Raw genomic sequence first — 26,711 nt, 5'->3', positions numbered from 1 at the left:
TGACAATTTCACCCCCTTAACTTTGCAGCTTTTTTCTTTTGTAAACTAAAAGTTTAAATTAGAGTAAATTTTACGTTTTCAGTCCTTGTGGTTCGTTAAAAGTTTCGATTTTATTCTCTATTGTTTAGAAATCGCGTTTTTCATCTTTATGGTTTGTAACTCATTGTTATTTTCACATTCATGATTTACAATTTATTGTTGTTTAGGTACTTGTGGTTTACAATTCTTTACTTTTTTGGTTCCTTACACTTAAAAGTTGAAATTAGTTAAGAGACGAAAATAACAAAAAAATGCAAATTATAGGGACGAAAATCACAATTTATAAACCACGTAGATGAAAATCAAAATTATTAACAAACCACAGAGACTAAAATCGTAATTTACTCGTTAAATTATTAAAATATAAACATTCAGTTCTTTTTATTTCGTACATATTTTAACTGAATTTTCAATCTGTAACATCCACGTCATCGATAATATAAGATATCTGAGCTACCAAATAAAATTAAAAAATTAATTGTTATTATTGATTAAGAAAATTAATTGTTAATATTGATTAAGAAAATTAATTATTAATATTAATTAAGAAAATTAATTGTTATATTAAATAGGAAACAAACTTTGTATGTTAAATTTTATTCCCTTTTTTGGTGTGTGACCGAATCGATGTAGGTCGATTGTGTGTCTCATCAGAGTAGGGGCGCTCAAAAACCCGACCAATTCGATCAATTTAATCCAACTCAACTCGAAGTAACCTGATGTCTAATTGAGTTGTAAAAATTTTAAACCGTAGGTATTGTGTTGATATTAAGTTACTATTATTTAAACTCAACCCAAACCGATGAACATGATATCATTTTATTTCTCGGATCTAATATGATTGTTAATTTCTATTAATATATACATTAGACAGTTACACTACCACGTATGCTCTTCATATACACACATTTTCAATCTATTAACATCTCTATATAACTTATGTTGAGTAACTGTGAACATATATATGTAAATGAAGAAAATTAACTGAATATGATATAGGTAAGAAGTATGTATAAATTGTATCAAATGGTTGATAATAAAAAAAATTATGAGTAAAGAAATAACGTATTCAAGGTTTGAAGAATATTTTAATATACCAAAGTATCAATCCGACCAACCCGTATGGTTTGGGTTGGATTAGGTTAAGATTTTTCAACCATAAGCATTGGGTTGAATTGTTCAAATGTCTTCAACTCGATCAACCGAACTCATAGAAAACTGGAGAGCTATAAGAACACATTTAATTGAAATATAAAAGGTTGCATGTATTTACAATATAAACAACTTTTAACTAAGCACTTGGCATCCGTTTCTTGTCCATTCGATTTCCAGATAAAAAATCTGAATAATCAAAACCAAACGAATCCAGTAAATCCCATTCAGATAAAAATGAAATCATCTGGCTGTAACAGCAGGTGAAGCACCTTCTCTAGATAGCATGTTTGCAACAGGTGACGGAAGCCACTTCGACTTCCCGCCACTGTTCTGCCCATCTTGGTTGCCGCCACCGCCACCACCGCTATGTACCCGACTCGTACGACCTTTCTTGATTCTAGCGCCAACACTATGGCCCACGAAGAAACCAAACTTCATAGCCGTAAGCACACCGAACGCAATCGTCAACGGCCTCACGGCCCAGTGATAATCCTCAACATGCTGAAACTTATCGACCAAAGTTGGACATGTATCGAAAGAAACGTGTTCAACTTCAGCCGGATCGGCTAAAAACGAGCTCCGTTCACCTTTGAAAACGAACCTCCCCGGAAATCGCACAATAAGACACCCATTCGGGAGTATTTGTGAAATCTTACCGGTGTCCCATGTTCCCTCTCGTTTATGCAGCCATGGAAACCGAGGGGTAATGACGTTTCTCTTCAACCTCACGAACTGTCCAACGCAAAACGGCTTTGCCATTTGGAGCTGCGAACTTTGTCCTTCCCATAGAGTCTCGAGTCCTATGAAACCAACGCTAACACTTCCATCACGCTCGATCGAGTGTAGAATGCCTATAGACGAGTGGTTCCTTTTCTCCTCCACCAAATGCACCCAAACCCCAGCCGCTAAGCCAGAGGTGACCCTTTCGAGAGTGGTGATGTTAACCCTCAAAGGGTTGTGGATTCCTTGGACTCGAACCAGAACAAACCCATCTCGGTCGGTATCTTTTTCCAAACCAACTACGGTTCCTTCTGCCACAGCCATGTTTTGAGGTTTGCAATTGTTGTGTGTTTTTCGAGATCGAACAACATCGCCGACTTGCAGATGATCTTTTGTAAGAAACCATGTGGAGTAGCCACTTCCGAGCGTTCTATCGGGTGATATTCTGCTCCCTAGACCAATCCACTCTCCTTCGTTGAACACAGCATCAAGCGAACTGCAAGTTTAATATCGACTTCTTAGAATGGAGACTTTAACCAACAAATAGCAGCAAGTCCTTTTCTATCTTATTCACATGTGAATGGATAAAGACAAGGTATTTACCTAAAGAATATACAACAGTTAAGATGCTGGCTTATCACTTTGAAGAAAGATTACAAGAACGCAAGGTGAAATATGTTGTGTTAGAGTTCTACATCGGCTACGACTTGGAACATTTACTCCTCAAAATATGTTGAAACCTACCTTCTCCTCTCAAGGATTTTGGAGAGTAGTTCCACATATTCTCACATAGTATATTAGTCCATTAGAGTCAAGGTCATATATGTTGGAACTTACCTTCTCTCCTCAAGGGCTCTTTTGAAGAGTAATCTAGTAAGATTTCCCGTATTTTGGCATCAATATACCACTTTTGGCACTCGACACTCTTGGCAATCTGTCTCATAGCCCCCTCTCGACACTCTAGGATAATATGTGCCCATCTGGCCTCAGTTGGAGCCTTAGAGGGGGCATGTTACGGTGCGTTTGGTATCCGGACAGGACAGAAAGGAACATGACAGAACAACTGTTTCAATGTTTGGTAAGATATAACTGGACAAGACATAACAGATAAAATGACTAATTTACCCCTAATGAGTTGTTATTATATACTTTGATTAATTTATGTAATTTATTAAATTATAATGGAATAAATTTTTTTATAACAAAATATATCATTAGAAATTTCTCCCGACTAAAATGACACCAAAATAAAAGGTTTATGTAGTTTCTCAATTTTTATTTTATACTTCTTCTATATTATTTTTTATTATTAATATTACATGAATTAATCAAAATAGAAACCATATAAAATAATATTTTGGGACAATAAAGCGAAAGTTTAAAGACCATAAAATATGATAAATAAAATTTAAAGAATGAATAAAATGTAAAGAAGCAGGCGTATTTGATGTTTAAGAAGAGAAATAGGTTTTATTTTGAGGTTATATTAGTAAAATACAGGTCTATTCTGTCATGTTCCACTTGGTTCCATGGGGTGGGCTGATACACGCCTGTTCCACTTCGTTCCATTCTATTCATGTTTGTTCCACATAAAAGTTCTACCAAACATGGAAGAATGATCTCTATTTTGTCATGTCCGGTGCACTAAACGCACTCTAAGAATCCCACATCGGCTAGGGGGCTCTTTTGGAGAGTAATCTAATAGGGTTCAACATATTCTCACATTGACAATTAGTGAAAGGAAAATGATACACACACAGAGAGAGATTGAACCAACCTTTCAAAGGCACGCAGAATATCTCCAATAAGTGGTCGATTGCGAAGATCATACTCAAAACAGCCATTAAGAACATTTTCAACTGCAGGAGGCAGACCACTTGGAAGCTGCGGTTTTTCTTGCTTTAACACGACAGAGTTGTATATCTCGCCGACAGATTTACCGAACCAAGGTTGCACACCAGTCAACATCTCCAATATGCAGCATCCAAATCCCCAACTATCAGTCTCAATGCTTATTGGACCTCTGACTTCTGGCTGCCATTGTTCTGGAGCCATGTAGTTCGGGGATCCAAGCCTAAGAGACATATCCGGGTCAGGCAGTTGAAGCCCGAGAAGAAGAAATGGGATCCCAAAATCTCCGAGGACCACTTGATCATGTTCATCAAGAAGAAGATTAGTTGGCTTTATATTCAACACCAAGATGTTTAACGAGTGCACTTCATGGATTCCTTTAGCTAACCCCACACCATACCTGCAAAAGATTTAACAATTGCTTATGTTGTCTGTCACTTCCCCACTGGGGTGTTGCAAAAAACAACTTGTATGTCATTTTTAATTAAAAAAATCCGTTCTTTTAGCTATGCCAATAATTGAAAAATCACCTCAGTACATCAGGCAATGGAAGCTTTCCTCCTTTTAGCTTTGCCATTCGATCACCCACTGATCCCTCATAAAATTTCATGGCAATGCAGATATGTGGAGAGGCCTGGAAGCAAAGCAATCTAGTGAATTAGTTACATAACTATGCTAAGGGGCTGCTTGGTTGGATTTCCATTAAGTCATGTATTGATAAAGTTATCTGTGTGGATTAATATGTCTTTATAGATTGGGAAAGTTTTTGTTTGGAAGAGTTTTTTCATAGATCGAAGGAGCCTGTATTTTAAATGAAAGGAGCAGGTTTGAAACTTCTTTGGCTTTCTGCATAAAGCTCTCCCCTAGAAACTTACTGTATAAGCCATTTTATGTATCATTAAGCCACTATCAAACAGATATACATAGCTGATCGAATAAGCTATGAGTCTCATGAAGCTCATTAAGCTACTAACAAACAGGCCCTAAAAGAATGCAAATGATAAACTTTTTTTAAAGTATATAATATTTATACAAGACAAATACTCACGCACACTCCTCGCCTTTGGGGAGGTTTGAACCTTTGACCTCCACGGAGGCTAGGATTTACCAATAACCAGGTTACCACTGGGCCAATGACCCTTGGTAAGACATGATAAACTTGTTATTTAGAAATAAAACAAACCACCTTTCCAGATATGACAGAGATACCATGCAACCAACAAACACTTGGGAGTTTACGGAACCTCAGGAATAACTCCTCAAACTTAACCAAAAACTTTGGCATGTCTTCCTCCTTTACAGGATGTAACATCTTCATGGCCACTTCATGATACTCGTCATAATCATGTGCTGATTGATGATGTGTAGCCAACCAGACATCACCAAAAGGTCCATGTCCAATCCGATGCTTAAGTTTCAACAAAGAAGGATCTATCCGAGGACTGGGTTCACTTGGTGTAGCTACAACGGTTCGAAGATGTTCAGGATCCCCTTCGTAGAGCATATAATCAAACGAAGGTGGTGATGGCTCCGATCCTGCCTGTTCAGCCATTTTACTTTGAAACTGTGTACACAAAGACAGACAGCTGTCAATTGAAATAGGAGAAAAGTTGTACTCTATGAGCTAATTGCAAAAAGTTGATCGATAAGTAAGCAGAATAAACCACAAGGGGTGTGGCGTAGTGGTTGAGACCCAAGGGGTGTGGCGTAGTGGTTGAGACCCAAGGGGATGTGGTAGAATATCCCATTTGCCTTGGGTTTAATTCCAAGCGTCCACAACAATTGTGACCACAGAGTTTAGTAGGGTTGATGTCTTATAGTCGCAATTTGCCGGGATTAGTTGGGCATAGCCTGAGACACCCTTTCAAAAAAAGTAAGCGGAATATTGAACTAACAATTGTACAGATACATTGAATGTTTTTATGACATCTACAATTACAAATTCCACAAATTCCTTCTCTTGTTTCTTTATATTGTAGTTTAGAACTGAAAGCTTTGATTGCATCTTTTCATTGACAGAAAAGGGGTATAAATAGGGTACATTAGAACAAGGAAATGAATGAGAATAGGAAATGATCCTAAGCCATAGTTGTACAGTCTTCTAATTAAGGACACAATATACAGTCGTACAATGGTCTCGACACCCTGGGGCAATTTGTACTCGTCTAGCCCCCTCTCGACACTCTGTGACAATCTGTGCCCATCTAGCCTCTATTGGAGTGGGCGTAGCGAATGTGTTGGAACTTCCGTTTTCACTTAAAAAGGGCTCTTTTGGAGAGTTCATCCATCTATTCCTTCGGGGCTGTTTGATTGGTTTTCCATTAAGACTGTATGGATAAAGTTGGTCGGTATAGGTTGGGATGGTTTTTTCCATAGATGGAAGGAGTGTGTTTTTAATTGGTAGGGGCAGGTTTGGAAAAAAAAACTTGGCTTACTGCATAAAGCTCCCTTAGAAGGTCACTCAATAAGCCACTTTTTATATCATTAAGCCAATAGTATAGCTGACTGAAAAAGATGTGTCTCGTCAAGCTGCTAACAAACATGCCCTAAGAAAGTATAGCAAAACAAGAAAACCCTAACCCACCTACCAATCGACCACACTGAAAAACGGTACTACAATGAAAACCATCCAAATGAGATCACGGTGTTTAGATATACCGCAAGTTTTCATCTGATCATATAATCTTTCAATTCAACAATAATAAGAATTCTCCAAACAATCCGCTACAGAAAAACTAATTTCTAACAACGAAATGTAAAATTCCCCTACCATCTCTTACTTCAATCACTTTATTGCAATAATTCTTGACAGTAACAATAATCATTTCAACAAACACATCAAAACACCCCCAAAATCTAAACAAATTATCAAATTCAAAAAACAATCGTGTAATCAAACACAAAATTAAGGCTCAAATCAGTTCAAACTAAAGGTAAAAAGATAAATCACCCGAAAAAAAGCGACCGTAAACAAGGAAGATGATACAATCTGTAATCGATCGTCAACAAGTTGTTGAAGTAATATACAGATGAATGAAGTTACTTTACGAGTGGGAAGATCGATGAAAGAGAGGAGTATACGTTTGGGAATAGTGAAATGGACGTCGGTTTTCGCGAGCGGCAAAAAAGCAGCAGGAGATGGGAACACGTTATACTCCTTGGTGACGTACCAAAAGAGTGATTCCAGTTACGGGTCAACACAATTTATAAATTAGGAGAAATTATCCACAAATAGCTTCCCAATTTGCGAATTTTGAGCAACATGTTAGATCTACTTTTTATGAATTTGATATTTATATAGTAATGTTTTGCTAAGTTGTTAAAGTGCTACTTATGAAATGTTTTTCTTTGATCAAAATTACAATTCATTTGTTTGGTTTATTCCAATTATTGTCGCTGTTACAACTATCACTCACCCCCACCTTGCCTTACCCTATTCCGACCTACCACTAACCATCATGTCCATACTGTTACAGTTATACTCATCCACTCCTAGCCACCCGACCACCATCTCATCACTGTCGTTGTCACATTTACCACCGTGCCACCCATCCCCACCGCCCCACCCCGCCCCTAACCTAACCTAACCCTCACCCCCACACCACTATTGTCGCATTCACAATCGCCCCTCACCCGCACCCCACCTACCCAATCCACCACTAAACACCATGCCACTATTGTTGTCGTCATACCCACTCACTTCCAGACCACTATCACACCATTGTCATCGTCACAGCTACTACCCCACCACCTACTCCTACCCACCCCATCGTCCCGCCCCGCCTCCACCTTACCCTACTCTAACCTACCCCTAACCACTATCTTACCACTGCAGTCGTCACAGCTACCACTCTGCCACCACTCTAGCCCCACACCCACCACCTCGCCCCACCCTGCTTGCTCCCAAAGGATGGGCCAGGAGTGGTGGGATGGGGTTGGGGCGGTGGTCAGGGTAGTTGTGACGACGATATTAGTGAGATGGTGGTTGGCAGGGTGTGGGCGGGGCGATGAGTGCGATAGTCCAAACAAAGACGATTATTCCAATTCTTTTGAGAGATTTCATTCCAATTCCTACCAACCAAAACGAATGGTCAAATTTCATCAGATTCATTCAAAGTCAAATTTCATTTATAGATTCCAATTCTATTAAATTTCATTATCTGAACCAAACAACCCCTAAAATTCTCTATATTTTTTCTTCTATTTTTGTACACATATCACAATAAATATATGGTATTCGTTGATTACAATGATTTTGGTAAGGGAATCAAGAAAGTTTTTTTTGACAAAATTCCAAAGTAAATTATTTAATTTTTGGTATTATAATACTACAGCATTATTGGTTATAGAATTTTTGTATTTTTGGTGTTATTAAGATGCTTAATAAATACTTAAACATTGACTTTGGCAATGTTAAATCTTGTAGCTGTAACTGTTAATCGATTATCAGTTAATTTGAATATTGTTTAATCGGTTTTTGGATTATAAGAAAGTTAACGTCAATCGAAGGAACAAGAATCTTAATATGGAGTTTCAGATATTCAAATATAACGTCGATAAGCTTTTACATAAACTACGTTTACATTCTATTCACAAATTAACCAAACGTATGATTATCAGTTGTCGGGTTTTTGTTGTTTGAAGTCGACGTTTTTGCTTCGTTATCGATGTTTTGACTTTTTTAGCACTGATATTATGTATTTGAACATATCGGAATCATAATAATTAGCATTTAATACCTTTTATGAATATTAAAAACAACTTTCTACTCAATTATTGATTTAAAAAGATATAATAAAAATTAATGGTGAAAAAATAGATCCATGAAAAGCGGTTTTATAAGTTACTAATTTGAGTTGCATTTGGTACGCATACATGATTGGACTGTACATGACATAATATGACATGATTTGACTGGAAGGGCAGGATCAGACGGGAGCGGACCAAGCAAGATAAGACTGGACATCACAAATGTATGTCTGCTGTTTGGTATGACTAAGACCGATAGTTAGCAAAGATGTAGTAAAAAAAAAATACAAAAAATAAGTTCTTATAAATTACTCCATTACAGATGCTGTTACACCAAACCAAGGTTAGGACCAATAACCTAGTTGAAAAGCATATCATATCCAAAGGCCGACTCAACAGATCAAGGCTATGTTTGACATACTAGTTACTAATATTTATATACAGTAAATAGAACAAATAAATTTACACAGTCTTCACATTTTGTAAGGTTTGAACCTCTGACTTCTTAGGAGGTCAAAGACTTGCATATCGCTAGATCAAAGGCCCTTTGGTTTAATAAACTAGTTGTTGGAAAAAAAACTGAAAAACTAATGATCGACTAATAAATTAACTGTTAATTGATAAACTTATCTGTGTTTGTAAAAATTATAAGCCAAGTGATGATTTAAAATAACCCAAAAAAATTACGATGAAAATTTATATAAAACAGCCAAGAAACCACAAATCAACATCGCAAGACAGTTTTCTCGTAGGGCCACTGTGGCATATGTCTTTCCAGTGACGCAAGTTACGGTATGTCCTTACGGTGTTGCAAGCTGGGACTTTCACTTGCTTTTTGTGCACCGAGGCATGTGCTTGTGGTGCCGCAAGCTACGGTGTCTCAATTTATTTTGCCGATAGGCCCACTTTTCATCTGGACACGTCAAAAAGGTTGGCTAAAAAGTAAATATATGCTTGATTTCCCATTTTTCACAACAAATCCGTTCCAAATAACACAGTAATATCCACACACTAACTGGGAAAAATTGAAAAAGAAGAAGCAAATAACACGATAAAACTGGCATAAAAAATGAAGCTTTTTTTACAAACCAACTCAGCCATGCCCCCCGGCCCCCGCCCCCATGGACTTCATCTTCTATATCCCCACCACCTTTTCAATCTCTTCTTTTTGTGCTTTCTCCACAGAAATAGAATCACAACTATCATCAGCAACAGAAACCCCATCATTGTAATCATGTTTTCCACAAAACATGTCATCATTCTCCAAAGCATCAACCTTCTCTTTTGATTCCCCCTTCAACAATTCAACCACTTCGAGAATCGTTGGTCGTTTGTCGGGTTGATTTCGAGCACAGATCAGACCAACGAGGCTGACCCTTTTCATTTCGTCAGCCGAATAGTTCCCGTTCAGTTTTGGATCTGCGATTTCACTGAAATTTTTCTGGCATGCTAATGGTAGAGCCCATTCTGTGATTGACCTTCTCGTGGTGCCGTGTAGCTTCTCAATAGGTTTCTTGCCACTAGCGAGTTCGAGCAGAAGAATGCCGAAGCTGTAAACGTCACAACTCTCTGACGCCTTTCCTAGCATTGCGTATTCAGGGGCGAGGTACCCGAGTGTGCCTTTGACTCTGGTGGTAACGTGTGTGGCGCCATCCGGGATTAGCTTTGCGAATCCGAAATCAGCCACCTGGGCGTTGAAATCTGCGTCTAGCAAGACGTTGCTCGCTTTAATATCTCTGTGGATTATGTGTGGTGTGGCATGGTGGTGAAGATAGCTGGATGATATATAATCAAGAAACTATTATGTCAGATTCCATTTGGTGGCATATATTTGGGGAAAAACTAGATTACTGGCAACTCAAACAGACCCCCAAACAGAACCAGCCTCCAAGGACACCAATCTGATGGGGTATTTTTTGGCTCACTAGGCGTCTGAGCCTAGGTCCGGGAATGAATACAAGCTTGTCTTGTATTTGGGCAAAATCGCCCCATCCTTTTGCCAACTGAGCTACACGCTAGAGGCGGTTCCAACATATATTGAGGAGAAATAATTTAAGTCTGGCCGATGTGGACTCTAACACGCCCCTCCAATGGAGGCTAGATGGGGACGGGTTCTCCTAGAGTGTCGAGTCATAGAGTAGTAGACCTTGGTTGTAATACCATGTGAGAATATGTGGAACCCTATTAGATTACTCTCTAAAAGAGCCCTTGAAGAGAAACAGGAAGTTCCAATATATATATATATGGAAGAGACATGGTCCAAGTATAGCTGATGATGCAGCACTCTAACACGCACCCTCCAAAGGAGGCTAGAAGGACACAGACTGCCCTTGAGGGTGCGTTTGGTACATTGAACAAGACAGAGCAGGGATCACTGTTCCACGTTTGGCAAAAAATTTATGTGAAACAAAGGGGGGCTAGTTCCACTCCCACCCCATGAAACAAGGTAGAACAGACCTATATTTTACCAATATAATCTCAAAATAAAAAATAATTCTCTTAAAACATCATATACGCCTCTTTCTTTACCTTTTATTCTTTCTTTAAATTTTATTTATCGTATTTTATGTTCTTTAAACTTTCACCTAACTATCCTCAAAATATTATTTTTATATGGTTTCTATACTTTGATTAATTTATGTAATTTATTAAATATTAATAATAAAAAATGATATAAAAAAGTATAAAATAAAAATTGGAACTATCTGTACTTTTTGTTTTGGTGTTATTTAATGTCTTGAAGAAAATTTCCTAATGATATATTTTATTATTATAATTTAATAAAATATATAAATTAATCAAAATATATAAACAATTCATTAGACATAAATTGGTCATTTTATCTGTTGTGCCCTATCCAATACGTCTTCCAAACACTGAACAGATGTTCTGTCCTGTTTAGTCTAGATACTAAACGCACCCTGAGTGTTGATGTGGACTCTAACATGTATCTAAATTTGGCAGAAAAAACACAAAGTACTTATTCGGGTGTTCTTGAATACTCAACGACAAGGATTGAAGTGCTTACACAATTCCTTCTGCAGATCCGATAGCAATGGTCATTCGTCGATTCCAATCAAGAAGGCATTCAGCAGAGTGTTGGCCATGAAGATGTGAAAGTAAGCTGAGATTAGGCATGTAATCATACACGATTAATCGTTCTTGACCTTCTGCACAATATCCCCGTAAACTGAGTAGATTCTTGTGTCTAACCCGTGCAAGTATCTCAACTTCAACGGCAAATTCCATCTCCGCCTTATTGCTCCAAACCTTCAATCTCTTCACTGCAATCTGCACATATGTCCCTTGTCAGCAATGGGCAATTGTATATCAATCTTGGCAACCATAAGCTATCTTGTTTTTTGAGCTTACTGAAAAAGCCCCATTTGGTTAGCCATAAGGTAGCTTAATGAAACGCTATTTTTCAATATGCTTTAGGGGCTTTTTCCACTTATTTACAATTATACCCCTTATGTTTTTCCACTTATTTACAATTATACCCCTTATGTTTTTCCAATTAATTTCGATATAACTTTTTTGGTTATTTTACATTATCAGCTAGTTTTAACTGAACATGACTAGTTTATGAGCTAGTTTTTCAGCTAACAACCATCTTATTAAGTTAGTTTGCTAAATATAGCCTAAGGGGCCGTTTGGTTCGGACAATCCGAAGAAATTTGATGGAATTGGAATGACAAATTCCTTGATGATGTTTGGTTTGAGGATTGAATTGATTGATTCCGCCAAATTCTATGGTTGAAGGATTTGATTATTCTTTGCCATAAGTAAGAGAATTGAATTGTGTTGACCAACTTCTAATCATAAAACATATGCAGCCATTGTTCATTGTTGGAATACAATCACATAAACATAATAATAGTTGATGCAAGGAACCAAAAACTTAAAAACCCTAATCCCACAAACTTGAATCCACTTTGAACATATTTAGCGCTTGATAAAACACATATGAGATTGTTTGTCAGCAACATAATAAGCTTAATGAGACTCACAACTTATTTGGTCAACTATAAATATCTGTTGGGTAGTGACTTAATGATAAAGAAAGAAACTTAGTCCTTAAGCTTCTAGAGGGAACTTTATGCAAAAAGCCAAGTTTTTTCCAAACATGCCTCTTTCAATTAAAGAACACGTTCATTCCATCTATGAAAAACCCTGCCACACAAAAACCTTCTCGATCTATACAGACAAAGTACCCAACCAAACAACCCTTTAACCAATAAGTGATGAATTAATTGAAAAACAAAAGCTTTTTGATGATAGAGATTAGTTGATTACTTGAGATCCATCCCAAAGTTGGCCCCAATAAACACTCCCAAATCCACCTTCTCCAAGCTTATTATCATAATTAAAATTGTTTGTAGCAGAATGCAATTCCTTCAATGAGAATATCCTCCATGTTGACTGTTTCTTCTTGTTCTGTTTCCTGTAAAATTTAGGATTCCAATTCTAAACAGTCAGTCCAAAAAAACCCTAATTTCATCGTAAAAGTCAAAATCAATAGGCATCAATTCAACAACATCCATAACAATCATATCACGTAACTGCACTAAAACGTTTCAAACTCTAATCCCCCCCTTTTTTCCGCTAAATCCCCAATTTTCCATTAGCGTTAATCCAACAAATTCGACATAAGCAAACGAAAAACAACATCAAACATGGAATTCAAACAGTTTAAGAGCAGAATCAGCTCAATTAAACCTTAACAATGGACAAAGTCAATGGCATCGATAAAATTAAAATTGGTTCGAAAGTAACGAGTTAGCATTATAACTGGGGTTTTATTCGATCAATTGAACACTGATTTGAGTTAAACATACCGATCGAATCCTCTGAGGCAGCAAAAATAGGAGTGAAAATCCATAAGCCGACAAGCTTAGCGAAGCGTTTAATGGAAGTTTTTGAAGGTTGAGTGTGTAAAAGAAGCTTTGTAATCCAATAAGAATCTAAGCCACGAGGACCAAAATGGGAGGAAGCGTAAAGCTATTGGCTATGGTGGAAAGCTGACATCAAAGAGCAAAAATGGAGTTTGAGAACAGGGGTTCGCCGTTAATCTTTTTGGACTTCTGATGACCTTTTTGGGTAATAAGAAGAAAGTGGGGTCCAATGCCTTAATTTTAAATTCCTAATTTTTGTTTTTTCCATAAATAATTGTTGGGATACCTTTTTTTAATAATTCATTACTACAAAATAATTGAGATATTTGAATGGGAAATTCACTGATAATTTATCTTTCTATTTTACCTAAGGGGTTGTTTGTTTACCTCTTAATAATTTTATTAAGAGACAATCTCTGAATCGTTAAAAGGTAAATCTTGTTTGGTAAAAAAAAAATCTGCCTCTTATTGATTCTAAAATCCTCTGAATTATTTTGTATTATGGATCTCCCTTAACCATTAAGAACCTTAATTTCATTATACACAATTACCAAACAGTTATATTTCATTTTGCACTATATCATAAGAGCCTCTTAATTATTTTGACTACTTAATCATTCTGCACCAAACCATTCAGCAATTGTCAAATAACCCCTAAATGTCACTATTTTTGCAGGTTAATATACGGAGGTAGTTAAAAGACAAAAGTAATCTACAAGTGTCACCTCCGTAATTTGCGGGTTTGTGCAGAAATTACGGAGGTGCCACTTACAGACCCGGACAACAATTGTATTTTTTTTTTGTCTCTTAGCTACCTCAGCAATTGTATACTCTAACAGCTATGCTAAATTGTATGATAAAAATTTTATACTCTAACAGCTATGCTAAATTGTATGATAAAATTGAAAAAGTGAGAGAGGATATGAAAATCTCTACATCAAGATAAATTGCTATGAGCATCTCCAACGGTTATGTTATTTTAGAAATTTGGAAAAACTGTGTTTCAGCAGTTATACTAAACTCTCCTCTAAAATAGATAAAAAAAATTGAAGATAGGATGAAAAATATCTCCAAATTTAGAAGAACTGAGAAAAAATATAACATATATTTTGGAGATGCTCTGTAACTTTATATAAGAGAGAGAAATAGTATTTTAATTATTTTCCACCAATAAGAGGTATTGAAATTAATATTAAGGAGAAATACATAATATTTATTAAACGTATAAGATATTTCAAAATTATATTTAATGTTAACTGCTAAAATAGAGTAGTTATCTGAGTTGGATGCAGTTTTCTGTAAAAATTGTGACTTTTGATTCTCCATTCTAGAAAAATTATAGCATAGTTGTTGAAAAGATGTTGTAAATCAGTCATAATAATTATACGTTGTTGATTACTTGTTAATTGTTTTTTACTGTGTAAATGGTTTTTATCTGGCTAAAAGGAACGGTGCTTATCAATACATCTGACCTACAAAAATGCTGACTAATATATTGATCTGGTAAGGAAGGAGTTACTTTGGACTCGACCAACGTTTACCTAGACTCTTGGTAGACACCATTTTCAATCGATGTTTACTGAGACCAAATCTTTTAATTATATTGTATTTTTAGGGGTCGTTTACCAAATACTTATTGAGTAAGCTCTTACTAAATCACATTACCTTACTGAATGAATATGACAAAGACCAAAAATCTTACACAGTACGAGCAAAGCAAGGAGCGAGATTCTTACCCGGTAAGTGAAGACGACGACTCTTACCATGGTTAGCGCTTATCGGGTAAATTATTTCATACTATACCATTTTGGTGGATAAAAATCTTACAAAGTAAGTAACTGATAATGTTGAATTTTACCGGTGAATGATTACTCAGATAAACGTTTTGTAAACGTCCCCTTACTTGATTAACACTTATCTAATATGTGTTGCTAAATAGTCTCTTGATTTTCTATTGTTTGATTAAACATATTGTACTTGTGATTTTTTAGTTAAATAATTAGATTTTAGAAAGTATTTTAATTAAGTAGAAGGGTACTCGTACAATGCAGCGAGATACATTTCGATTTTAGTATTTCATTTTATTTTTTCAATTGATGTTATAATATGGTCTTATGTGATTTTGAAAGAGCGATAATGTTTTTATTTTTGAATAAAATATAAAATTGAAAATATCATAAAAATTTGACAAAATTATATCGATATTAGTATCAAATTAACTATTTAAAATTCATCTTTTTTGTTTTTTAATTCAAATTTTTTAATTACAATTTAATTTAAGTTCAATAACAAAGTAATTTATATTTGGTTTAGTAATATAATTTCCTTATAAAGATAATAGTTAATTATTTTGTTAAAACTCGATAATTATCCTGATTATATTTTAGATTTTTAATATTTTAAAATGAGATGTTTTATCCTTTATCTGATTATGTTTATCCGCCAATTAGTTACACGAATTCAAACGTGGAGCTTTAATAAGTTATACTTATGCATAATTTACTTGTAATCCTTGAACTTTAAGTAATATACATCAATATACAATACTTCATACATAAAAATGGTTTTTAAGAGTTTTTGTCAAATATTTTATAATATAGTATAGATATTTTAATTACCGATTTATCCTTGTCATTAATCTTTTCAGAGAGGTGACACAAAATACTCTGTTTTACGAGGACTTCAAAGCTTGACACGTGTCCACTCAAAAGTGCACTTTGTATTTTGTGAGCTACTTATATCCGTATAGTTATAGTTGAAGAATCAGGGGAACTACACCAATAAAGAGGCAAAAACGAAAAAAAGTGAGAAAGGTAGATTATAACCCTTATATTTTTTTTATTAATCTAGATATCTAACTCAATATATGAGCCGACTAATCTCAGAGCGACCACCTGCTTCGTGGGTAGTCAGAATCATCGTATTTGAATCTCCGTAGCCATAAATGGATTTTTATTTCTCTCTGAATTTTAAACCTAGGAGCTCCAGACACTTTTGACTTTTGAGTCCAAACTCAAACCAATCGGACACCACCCTTATGGTTTTATTTTTTTCTATCCAATTAATATGAAATCAAAGGTTATATTTATAGGAATTTAAATAAAAGGTTATATTTAAAAACTAATTATACTTGAAAATTAATCATATATAAAATAATTTAGCATCTCACGAGCTTTTCGAGTCGAGTATTGAGTAGCTTGACTCGACTCGTTAATACGTCGAGTCAAGCTCAAGTTCAAACCAAGCATTGACCAAATCGATCTCGAATAGCTCACTAGTTGTCTCGTATCATTTACACCCCTCGTTGAAACTATGATGACATTTAATATATTAATGAATATATGAAATGAAGTAAATGCAATTATTTATGATGATGTGAATCATAAGAAACCTTAAATAGATGTTAAAGGTTTTGTAGAAAGACAACACATGTTTGGTATTAATGAAGGGTAGGTATGCCTAACCATTCAATTCTTTATGCTTAATAATGAGGAAAAAACTAGCATTTTATTTTATTTTTGTTTTTTTTATAATAAAAAAAACACAACATTTGATTTAACATTATATGAAAAAATAATGTACTTTAATTTGATTTTTATTTTGGGTAATGTACTTTCAGAACTTCTATTTTGGTACATAAGATGTAAAGTTTTAAACAATTAAGTGTCCGGGTAACCGGTGGAAGCATTAACCAGTTACCGTGATGATGTGGTATTCATCTCAGTATTATTTGCTGATGTGGTTAGTGATATGAATTTTTTTTAATCTAAAATTAGTTTTCAACCGGTTAGTACTTAAATGATTAAAACTTTACATCTTAGGTACCAAAATAGAAGTTTTGAAAGTATGTTAACCGAAATAGGAATCAAGTTAAAGTACGTTTATTTTTCATGCAATTTGCCCTAAGATATAATATATTTCAAAAGTTTTTGACAATACTCTTAGGTGACGTTTGTTTTTTAAAAGGTGTTGAAGTCTGAAATCTTATTTTGTTTCTGATTTATAAGAGCTGGTGTTGAAGTCTGAAATCTCAATCAATAAGAACATTTGTTTTTGTAAACGTCTTAATTTGTTTAAATTGTCTATTTTTACTTATTAAAAAATTAAACTGTTGAATTTATGGATAAATTTATAAAATTTCACATATTTATTCATCATCATTACAAAATTTACTTCTAAATTATATAATTAACATTCATTTAAACGAAAATATGTCATTAACGGTATTTAACACATTTAAATCCTGTTAAAATACATTAATTGAGAGGGGTCATGATTGATTTGGTAAGGATCGATTGAGAGAAGTGATAGATCAAGGTAAATCGATTGAGAAACGCCGTTGTTTAGGGTTTGAAGAACAATAAGAGACAAATAAAAAGTTGATTTACTTCTTACCAGATAATATAAATGCTTTTGAAAAATTTGCAAAAACAAACAGTCTAAATGACCTCATCTCTTAATAAATAAGACATAAGAGACTAATAAAAGTTTTTTTTTAATAATAAATCATATTCCAAAACCATGTCCTCCGTATTAAATTTCAACAGGGGAAATTTATATCAAAATAAGATTTATTTTACTCTTAATATTTATTATTTTTATTAACTATATAATATTATATATAAGGCCAGTTTCAGAAGAAAAACCATAAAAAATAAAAGTTAAAAAACACTCTGATAACCGTTCATCTAAACAGTATGCACATATGCATACACGTAATTTTTAAGCAATCTATCTGATATGCACATGTGCTCAGATTTGTATATATTCTAACTTTCGACACTGTTTTCAAATGGATCTTACTGTATATATTCAGTTTGGTTACAATATTCCTTTTTCCTAATTACAGCCATTAGAGTCCAGACCACTATGCGTGTTGCGTGCACATCGTCTAATCATATGTTCAGTATAGACTCGAACTCGAACCGGGATCTTAGATAGAATTCCGTATACAAATAAATAAACCGTCACAATCTTATCACATCTCCGTCAAACGAGCTTCTTTCTTGTAACATGTTTATTAACCCGGGTATCATTTGCATGATTACGTTGTCGTCTTCATCTTACCCATCACATAATCATTTTCAAAACGTACATGCAAAAATACATCTTTATATACAGACATTGAACTTGATAATCGATCACAACCACCGTCACCGATGGCGTTGCTAACACCACCTCCGACCACCGCCAAATTCTTCCGGAAACTTCACTACCACCACCACCCAACATGTGCACCATCCACCATCTTCATCGATCAACATTCCATTCCACCACCAAAAACCACCATCACAACCACCAATCACCGCCGCAAAAGTCAACTATTCAGAACTCGCAGTACGACAATGGAATCACAACTGAAACCGGAATTGGAGTTGGAACCTCAATTGGAATTGGAATCGGAATCGGAATTGAAATTATCAGAAGTGAAATCATCGGAATTGAAATTAGAAAGCGGTGGAGAAGGAAGGATTCTGTCGGCAGACACCATGATTACACGATTGCGAGAAATGTATCGAGGTCGGAATGGGAATAAAGTCGACAAAGTGACGCTCGGTTTGTTGGTGACGATCCATTTGCTATCGGTTTTTGCGCCATTTACGTTTACGTGGGGAGCTTTATGGTTGACGATCGGATTGTATACCGTAACGTATCTGGGAATCACACTTTCCTACCATAGAAATCTATCACATAAAACCTTCAAGATCCCCAAATGGCTGGAATACGCATTCGCTTATTGCGGAGCTCAGGCTCTTCAGGTGAATTAAAACCTTTAAACCGCCATTTTTGTTGATTCGAGCTCCGGTGTTCGTGGTCCGGTTTGGGGGCCAAACTGTAACGGCGGTTTAGGGAATTTTCTAAACCAAGCAGTTTGGCAGCAAGTGACCAAACCGGATCATAAAATGGGGGTTTTGACCGATTTAGACGGTTTGAGTATTTTATGGGCTTTAAACTAAAAAAAAATCTATCTGTAACTAAAAAAACATTGAACAAGTTGGAAAAAAAGTTAAACAGATCTACTAACAATAGTTGGAATTTTGGACAAATATTGAGCAAGTTGAATCACGATTTGGAATTTAGATTTATTTTTGACGAAATTCGGAATTTTGCTAAATTTAGATGACGCGGTCAATTGATAAATGAAAATTAAAATCATAATTTCTTCGACGAACTTTTTTTTTTGTAATTTTGTCATAAAGTTGAGTTTATAACATTAAGACTAAATATAATTAATATATGTGTACTTTTTGGCGGTCGGCTTGGTTCAGTCCGCTAAAAAAATGTTCAAAACCGTAGACCAGACTGGACGGAGCGGTTTGAGTATTTTCCAGATCCAGATCGGATTGTCAGACCGTTCAAACCGCCAAATATGGTCCGATTTGACTTGGTTCGACCGGTTTGAGCGGTCCAACGGTTTTTTTGAACACCCTAATTCGAGCTCGATAGTCCCAAAATCGAGATTGCTGATATTTTGAATCATGAATTGTGAACCATTAAGGGATCTCCGATCGATTGGGTGAGCACACATCGGTATCATCATCAATACTGCGATTCAGAGAGAGATCCACATACTCCGATTAAAGGATTCTGGCATAGTTACATCAAATGGATGCTTGATACGGAGAACGTTGCGAAAATGGTATGGATTTCTTTGATTAATTTGTGATTTCATGATACAGTTATCTTTTATATGTTGTTGTTGCAGACTGAATTGCCGAATAATGTGAGAGATTTGGAGAAACAACCATTTTATAGGTTTCTTCGAACGACTTACTTTCTGCATCCGTTGGGGCTTGGGTTCGTTCTATATGCAATTGGAGGATTTCCGTTTGTCGTTTGGGGAATAGTACGACAATTTCTATCCTCAAACTTTAAATTCCATATGAAAATATGTTTTCTTTTATATGACAAATTGCATGAAAAGTAACACACTTTAACTTGATTCCTATTATGGTACCTACGATGTAGAATTTTAAACATTTAATTACCCGAATAACCGGTTAAAGCATTAACCGGTTACCATGCTGATGTGGTATCCAACTCAACATTATTTGCTGAAACGTTTAACCAGATACCACATCACTCGTCACATCAACATGGTAACCGGTTAATGCTTCAACCCGTTACCTGAGTACTTAAATGTTTAAAACTTTACATCTTAAGTACCAAAATGAAAGTTTTGAAAGTACGTTACCCAAAATAGGAATCAAGTTAAAGTACGTTATTTTTTCATGTAATTTACCTTTTTTATATTTAATAGAACATGGTTGGGCCAGTGAGGATAAAAGTTATGGTGAGAATAAAACTTTCATATACATTTAACGACATTTATTTATTTATTTTTATCATCATGACCGAAATTTTAACAAATTCATGCATATGTCTTTGAATAATCATATTTATATGCAAAATTACTGATAATCACATTCATATGCATATTTGTCCAAATCGTCACTCGATTTCCTCAATATTTGTCCAAAATTCCAACTATTATTAGTGGATTTGTTTAACCTTTATTCCAACTTGCTCAATTTTTCAGTTATAGTAATTATTAGTAACTCAGATAACCACATGCATATGAATGTGATTATTAGTAACTCAAAACCTCCACTCAGGGACAGACTCGAGAATTTTTGGATACAGTGACACCATATAAAACGGTTGCACCTTCTAAAACAAAACGATTGCACATTCTAAAACAAAACGATTGCACCTTTCACGAACCTAATTTTTTTCCTTACTACGAAGGAACAATACAGTGGCACGTGCCACCTAAAAGAAAACTGTCAAGATTTATGAATTTCATTAGATGATAGTATATAATTGTTGGTTGTTACGAAAGTTTAAGAAAACGAGAACATGCCAAAATCAGTGAAAGTTTTTTCTAATATGAAACTAGGGGGTGAGAACAGTGTGCTCATACCACATGACATGGCTAGTGAACTCCGTTTGTCACGGACGAGGAGTACGGGTATGGGACACAGATGATATTTCTGTTAACATTTGGTAAGTTATAATACCCGAGAAGAATTTTTGATTCGAGCTGTTTAGTTGTATATGACGACAACCATGGACGTGAAAACACAGGTGGCTGGGAATTCTAGCATTTGGAGCTGGATGGCACAACAACCATCACGCATTTGAGTACTCAGCAAGACACGGGTTAGAATGGTGGCAGATCGATTTCACATGGTATGTGATCCGTCTTCTTGAGATTACAGGGTTGGCCACCGATATTAAGCTACCGACTCCGATGGATATGCAAAGAAAGGCTTTGCCTTCCAAAATATATTAGGGTTTTTGCACTTGTACTGTTGTGTTTATAAGTTACAACACTTCATTTTAAAGTATTAATTCCAAGTTTCAATTGTTGTGATAAAATTCTTGAAAACGCTGGACATGTGTCCGATGAAAATAGTGTCAAAAACGAAGGGGTTGTTTGGTTCATGAAACCATGAGGAATCGAAAAGGCAGATTATTTTGTCTGATAGAAATTAGAGAGACACCAAGATCAGATATGGTTTGACATTCGTTTATGAAAGACCCTAAATAATGTAAAATTAGACCCAAAATTTTGGAGGCCCAGTTCAGAATCACACATTTAACATATTAAAGAACGACCTTCCTTTAAATTCGATGGCTGATGGAATTTCCTAAATGCTTGGAATTAAGTTTCTATTTTTTAAAATGACAAAATTAACCTCAATCCTACTATTCATTTTAATATTATTATACGTCCTCACCTTTTCACTACCGTCACCACCACCACGGCTGTTCTCATCAACGCCACCATCATCGTCGCCGTTGACACTACCACCTCCGTCACCACCAACGCCAATTAATAATATTATTAATCTTATCAATAATATTTATAATTTAAAAAGGTATGGATATGTTGTAAAGAGGTATTATGGGTTTTTATCACTAACATCATTACAACAATTCAAGAGTTACATTATACGACCAATAAACAAATTCTAATTTTTTGACAGATTTTATTTCTTGAAAATGTCGGACACGTGTCCCATGAAAACAGTATATGTCAAATAAACAAATTCTGATTTTTTTGGATGATTTGCTTTGAAAATTTATTGTAGAAATTTAAAAGATTAGAGATAACTGATTTTTGAAGGTGTATTATATTTTTTAAAACTGTGTTAGTTATTTTATGTGGTTTTTAGATACCTGTATGTATTAACTGTCAAAATACTTCCGCAACTAGCAAAACTGCTACTTGCTGAGCCAAACTATTTACAGATTTGGTTCATGTATTTGCAGACCATGTTCAGTTTTTTTGTACACTTTGACCCCTTCGCAAGTTGAGGAGTTGTTGCTTACGAAGGTAGGGACATTTTTGGAAATTTTCGGAGAAAAATTGCTAAGAAGTAGAATTTGACCGTAAAATTGGCTATTTTGAGCAATTTCCTGTATTTGGAATTTAAACCTCAATATCTGGATTATATCATTTTATTTTTATTTTATTTTATTTTATGGTAATTTATATAAACAAAGTATTTACCAAAATTAATTTATTTTATGCACTTGATTATTGTATATTGATTTGGTACTTATGGTTTGTCGAAAATTAACGATTTTCGTTCCTCTAGTTTTAAAATTATGAGACAGCTATTATGGTTTGTAAAAACGTTCGGATTTGATCTCTTCTTTTAAAGATCATTAAAAAGATCAGTTAAATTGGGAACGTTTTCGTCCTTTTATTGATTTTTTTTTTTGGATTTTAAACGATCAAAATCGATTTTATGATTTGGTCAATGTGGTTTTTGATTGGGTAAGTGACAAAAAATCGATATAAAGATGAACATGCTCTTCATTTAACGAAATTTTTAACAGTCGCTAGAGAGAGGGACCAAATCCGGACGTTTTTACAGACCATGATGATCATAGATGGAAGAAGCGTGTTTGAGACAGTTTTTTCATAGATGAAAGCAACATATTTTTAATTGGGAAGGAAAGATTTGAAAAAACTTGGCTTTCTGCATAAATCTCTCATCGAAGCTTACTGAATAAGCTACTTTTTATATCATTAAGCCACTACCAAACAACCATATAAATTTGACCGAATAAACTATGAGTCTCATTAAATTGTTAACAAACAGGTCAATTAACTCCAGTAATGAAAATACTTGTACAAGTATATTACTGCGGTGCTGTTTGTACGTCACAACCTGACTAACCTAATCCACATAGGTTGGGTTCGGTCCGGGATATATTATACTTTAAATGTTAACAACTTCAGATTTTTCAAACCACACTAATTGGATTTGATTGAACTGTTCAAACACCTTCAAACCAGATAACCTAACCCTAAATACAATAAGTCAAACATCTCATATTTGACCTAGAAATCATATCATCCAAAATATGAATTGGTCCAACCATTGATGCCTCAATAGTCTTCGTCGGCCCAATTAAGACCATCTTGTTGGGCCCGATTGGACTAGGCTTAATATCGGCCCAACTATAAAATTTTAAAATATTTTATTTTTTATTACATGATTTGCAAAAAAAATAATATAAAATCAAAAATTAAAAACCAATCTTTTTATTTTCTAAATAAAAAAAATGCAAAATGAGTATAAAAATTGGTTTGATATATTAATGTAAATGATATTATAATTTTATTAATTAAATAATCCAAAAGTATTGTAACAAGATTAAAAATAAATACTAAAAGGCCAGTGGTATCGTAACATTTGGCCTTTTAGAATGTCAGGGGTTCAAACCTTACCAAAGATGAGAAAAGTATGTAAGTTTATTTGTTGCATTTGTTGTATATAAATATTATATACTTCAAAAAAAATTAAAAATAAATAAATTTAGTTTATGAGTAAAATATTTTTGACATTTATTTGGACATATTAAAAAGAAATTGTATTTTCGAATGGTACCGCTTTTCAGATTGTGTGTTAGACAAGGACAAAATGGTCCATACTAGTATAAGGTTAATAGTAAACTCTAAATGAAGGTGTTTGGGATTGCTTATTTAAAACAACTTATGTTTTTTTTTATAAAAGTGCTTATTAACTTATGTGGTATCAAACTGGAGTTTTGTAAAATGTGTTTGGATTAGCTTATAGCGGTACCAAAAAGTAATAAGCTGATAAGTTGTTTTTTAGTGTTTGACAAATTTTGCTTATATATATAAAATGACCAAAAAGGATAATCTTCCATATTATTGACTTATTTGATTTTTTAACATGTAAACATTTATTTTTCATCATTTATAATAATATCTTTGACAAAAATTTATATCAATAAGATTAATAATTTATATCGTTAAGATTAATAATTTACAAACATTAATAAAATAGGGTTAAAATGATAAACTGGTAATAAGCAGTTTTTCATAAGTCAGGAAAGATTAAGTTATCAAAAACTGTTTATTACCAGTTTGGCACCGGTATAAGCAGATTTATTTTTTCTCATCCAAACACTAGCATTTAGCTTATCATCGGTGCCAGACTGAAATAAGTCAAAAAGCACCTAAAATAAGCAATCACAAACACCCCCTTATCGGGTTTGGGGACATCTTATCGGGGATGGGGCGGGGATCGGGAACATATTCGGGGATTTTAACGGGTTCACCGCCCCGATCCGATATGTGTATATATATTAATTTTAATTTATACACACACACACACACACACACACACACACATATATATATATATATATAACAAAATACTAACATTAAAATTTAAAAGACTTTTATTCATTTTAGCTCAGCACCTAAATAAGGCTCACAAAAAAATCTAGTTTTGTCTAACCGTGAAATCGTGATGTTAGTTGTTTGATGTTTGAATTTTTGTTTAATTTTATATTGTAATCAAAGATGTTGTTTGTAATTGGTTTGATTATATTTGAGACATTTAAACTTACATCTTAAAAAAAATTGTAATTTACTTTTAGTTGTGAAACTTAACATTTTGTAATTTATTTTAGATCGGTTCGGGTTTCGGGTTCGGATATAACCAACGACGAACGGGGAAACCAACAGTAAAAGAGAGATTTTTACCCTTAACTGGTTCACCCAACAGGGATCAGGATGGTTAACGGAACAGTTTTAATTATCGATTTCGGGGACGGGGATACAAATAACCAGTCCGAACCCGGCCCTGTTGCCAATCATAGACAATGACCTATTTCTAAAAAGTCTGTCAAACAACATCAATAATGACCCAAAAGTATAATTTAAAACTGATAAAAAAGAAATTTTATACCAGCCAATCAAAATAGTAACCATACTAATAAGTTTGATAAAGCTGACTGTTTGAAACAGTTTTTAATAGATTGAAGAAACATGTTTTTTTAAATTATAAGAGATGGATTTGAGAAAACTTGGCCTTTTACATAAAAATTTTCTTGGAAACTTACTTAATAAGTCATTTTCTATGTCATTAAGTTATTACCAAATAATCATATATAACTGATCGAATAATGTATTAAACTGTTAACAAACGTACATATAAATACTTTTATCCAAAATGAAACCAAAAAGTTTGATAAATTTTTAATATATAAAAATAAATAAAAAATAAAAAGAAAAACATTAAATAATAAAAATGAATATTGTCTGACAGAAAGAACGCAGGCATGTGAGAGTATGGGACGAGGATTCAACCACACAACACAGCCATAAAGGAGAAGTATTTGGTCTACAACTGTATTGTAGTTTACTCGGATAAGTGAATACCAAATTATGTTATCTTATTAGATAAATATGGTAAAAATCAAGAATTTTTCCCGATAAGAGTGACACAAAGACAAAGAGTCTTACCCGATAAGTGAGGGGCACGACCCTTACCATGGTAAGAGTTTACCGGGTAAATTGTTGCATACAATATCATTTTGGTGGACAAAAATCTTATCCGTTAAGTAAATGATAATGTTAAATTTTACCGGTAAACGCTTACTGGGTAAGTGTTTGGTAAACGACCCCTTAGTTCAGTTATGTTGCATTATTTGGTGTTCACAATGTATTCACTTGTTTGCATAAATAAACTAAAGTTTTAGTTCAATTGTTGTTTTCAATACGTTAACTAGGGATGTGTAGAAAATCAACTGATCCAATTGAAACCGACTGGTCCAATTAGAATCAACCGACCATAATTTGATCGGATCGGATTGATAAATTTCGACATCCAATTTGGATCGGTCGGTTCTTGGATGACAGTCTAGAACTGACCAAAAACGAACCGAACCGATCAACATCTAATTACCTATCCAATTAATCATCCGACCAGTTCCATTATCCAACTATCATTCAATTAATTTATTTTC

At 34.4% G+C, this 26,711-nt stretch overlaps 3 protein-coding genes across 5 annotated transcripts; 1 reads left to right on the top strand and 2 right to left on the bottom strand.

The window, feature by feature from the left end:
- Nucleotides 1-1,262: 1,262 nt before the first annotated feature.
- Nucleotides 1,263-6,908, bottom strand: LOC112516111 (E3 ubiquitin-protein ligase KEG-like). 3 transcript variants are annotated; one of them, XM_025123113.1, is made up of 5 exons: nucleotides 6,814-6,908; nucleotides 4,952-5,329; nucleotides 4,296-4,399; nucleotides 3,692-4,165; nucleotides 1,263-2,410 (listed from the first exon to the last, which is right to left on the bottom strand). In XM_025123113.1, exons 2-5 carry the CDS (start codon nucleotides 5,315-5,317, stop codon nucleotides 1,435-1,437), a joined length of 1,920 nt encoding a protein of 639 aa, XP_024978881.1. In that variant the 5' UTR covers nucleotides 5,318-5,329; nucleotides 6,814-6,908; the 3' UTR covers nucleotides 1,263-1,434. The 3 variants fall into 3 exon arrangements, with proteins under 3 accessions (XP_024978881.1, XP_024978883.1, XP_024978882.1); XM_025123115.1 differs by having other exon boundaries at nucleotides 6,847-6,907; XM_025123114.1 differs by lacking the exon at nucleotides 6,814-6,908 and adding an exon at nucleotides 6,716-6,807.
- A 2,542-nt stretch (nucleotides 6,909-9,450) lies between these two features.
- LOC112517020 (PTI1-like tyrosine-protein kinase At3g15890) lies at nucleotides 9,451-13,521 on the bottom strand. Its single transcript, XM_025124315.1, has 4 exons — nucleotides 13,353-13,521; nucleotides 12,811-12,958; nucleotides 11,543-11,805; nucleotides 9,451-10,289 (listed from the first exon to the last, which is right to left on the bottom strand). The coding sequence occupies exons 1-4, from the start codon at nucleotides 13,394-13,396 to the stop codon at nucleotides 9,650-9,652; spliced, it is 1,095 nt and encodes a 364-aa protein (XP_024980083.1). The 5' UTR covers nucleotides 13,397-13,521; the 3' UTR covers nucleotides 9,451-9,649.
- Nucleotides 13,522-18,568: 5,047 nt separating this feature from the next.
- Nucleotides 18,569-21,705, top strand: LOC112516351 (palmitoyl-monogalactosyldiacylglycerol delta-7 desaturase, chloroplastic-like). The gene is made up of 5 exons (XM_025123361.1): nucleotides 18,569-19,168; nucleotides 19,909-20,049; nucleotides 20,116-20,256; nucleotides 21,310-21,416; nucleotides 21,498-21,705. Exons 1-5 carry the CDS (start codon nucleotides 18,569-18,571, stop codon nucleotides 21,703-21,705), a joined length of 1,197 nt encoding a protein of 398 aa, XP_024979129.1.
- The last annotated feature ends 5,006 nt before the right edge of the window (nucleotides 21,706-26,711 follow it).

This window comes from Cynara cardunculus, assembly GCF_001531365.2.
Source record: "Cynara cardunculus var. scolymus isolate 2C chromosome LG 8, CcrdV1, whole genome shotgun sequence".
Classification (NCBI taxonomy): domain Eukaryota; kingdom Viridiplantae; phylum Streptophyta; class Magnoliopsida; order Asterales; family Asteraceae; genus Cynara; species Cynara cardunculus.
The sequence above is the reverse complement of the archived record's forward strand: the minus strand, read 5'-3'. Positions and strand labels throughout refer to the sequence as shown.

What these genes read in the sequence shown, in the direction of transcription:
- LOC112517020 (XM_025124315.1), bottom strand. Translation starts at nt 13,396, where the DNA reads ATGGATTTTCACTCCTATTTTTGCTGCCTCAGAGGATTCGATCG. An exon ending in TGCCTCAGAGGATTCGATCG is followed by an intron (nt 12,959 to 13,352) that starts GTATGTTTAACT and finishes TAAATTTTACAG; the next exon opens with GAAACAGAACAAGAAGAAAC. An exon ending in AACTTTGGGATGGATCTCAA is followed by an intron (nt 11,806 to 12,810) that starts GTAATCAACTAA and finishes ACATATGTGCAG; the next exon opens with ATTGCAGTGAAGAGATTGAA.
- LOC112516351 (XM_025123361.1), top strand. Translation starts at nt 18,569, where the DNA reads ATGGCGTTGCTAACACCACCTCCGACCACCGCCAAATTCTTCCGGAAA. An exon ending in CGTTTGTCGTTTGGGGAATA is followed by an intron (nt 20,257 to 21,309) that starts GTACGACAATTT and finishes ATATGAAACTAG; the next exon opens with GGGGTGAGAACAGTGTGCTC. An exon ending in GATATTTCTGTTAACATTTG is followed by an intron (nt 21,417 to 21,497) that starts GTAAGTTATAAT and finishes GTGAAAACACAG; the next exon opens with GTGGCTGGGAATTCTAGCAT.
- LOC112516111 (XM_025123113.1), bottom strand. Translation starts at nt 5,317, where the DNA reads ATGGCTGAACAGGCAGGATCGGAGCCATCACCACCTTCGTTTGATTAT. An exon ending in CCATTGCCTGATGTACTGAG is followed by an intron (nt 4,166 to 4,295) that starts GTGATTTTTCAA and finishes AATCTTTTGCAG; the next exon opens with GTATGGTGTGGGGTTAGCTA. An exon ending in ATTCTGCGTGCCTTTGAAAG is followed by an intron (nt 2,411 to 3,691) that starts GTTGGTTCAATC and finishes TTAAACTTGCAG; the next exon opens with TTCGCTTGATGCTGTGTTCA.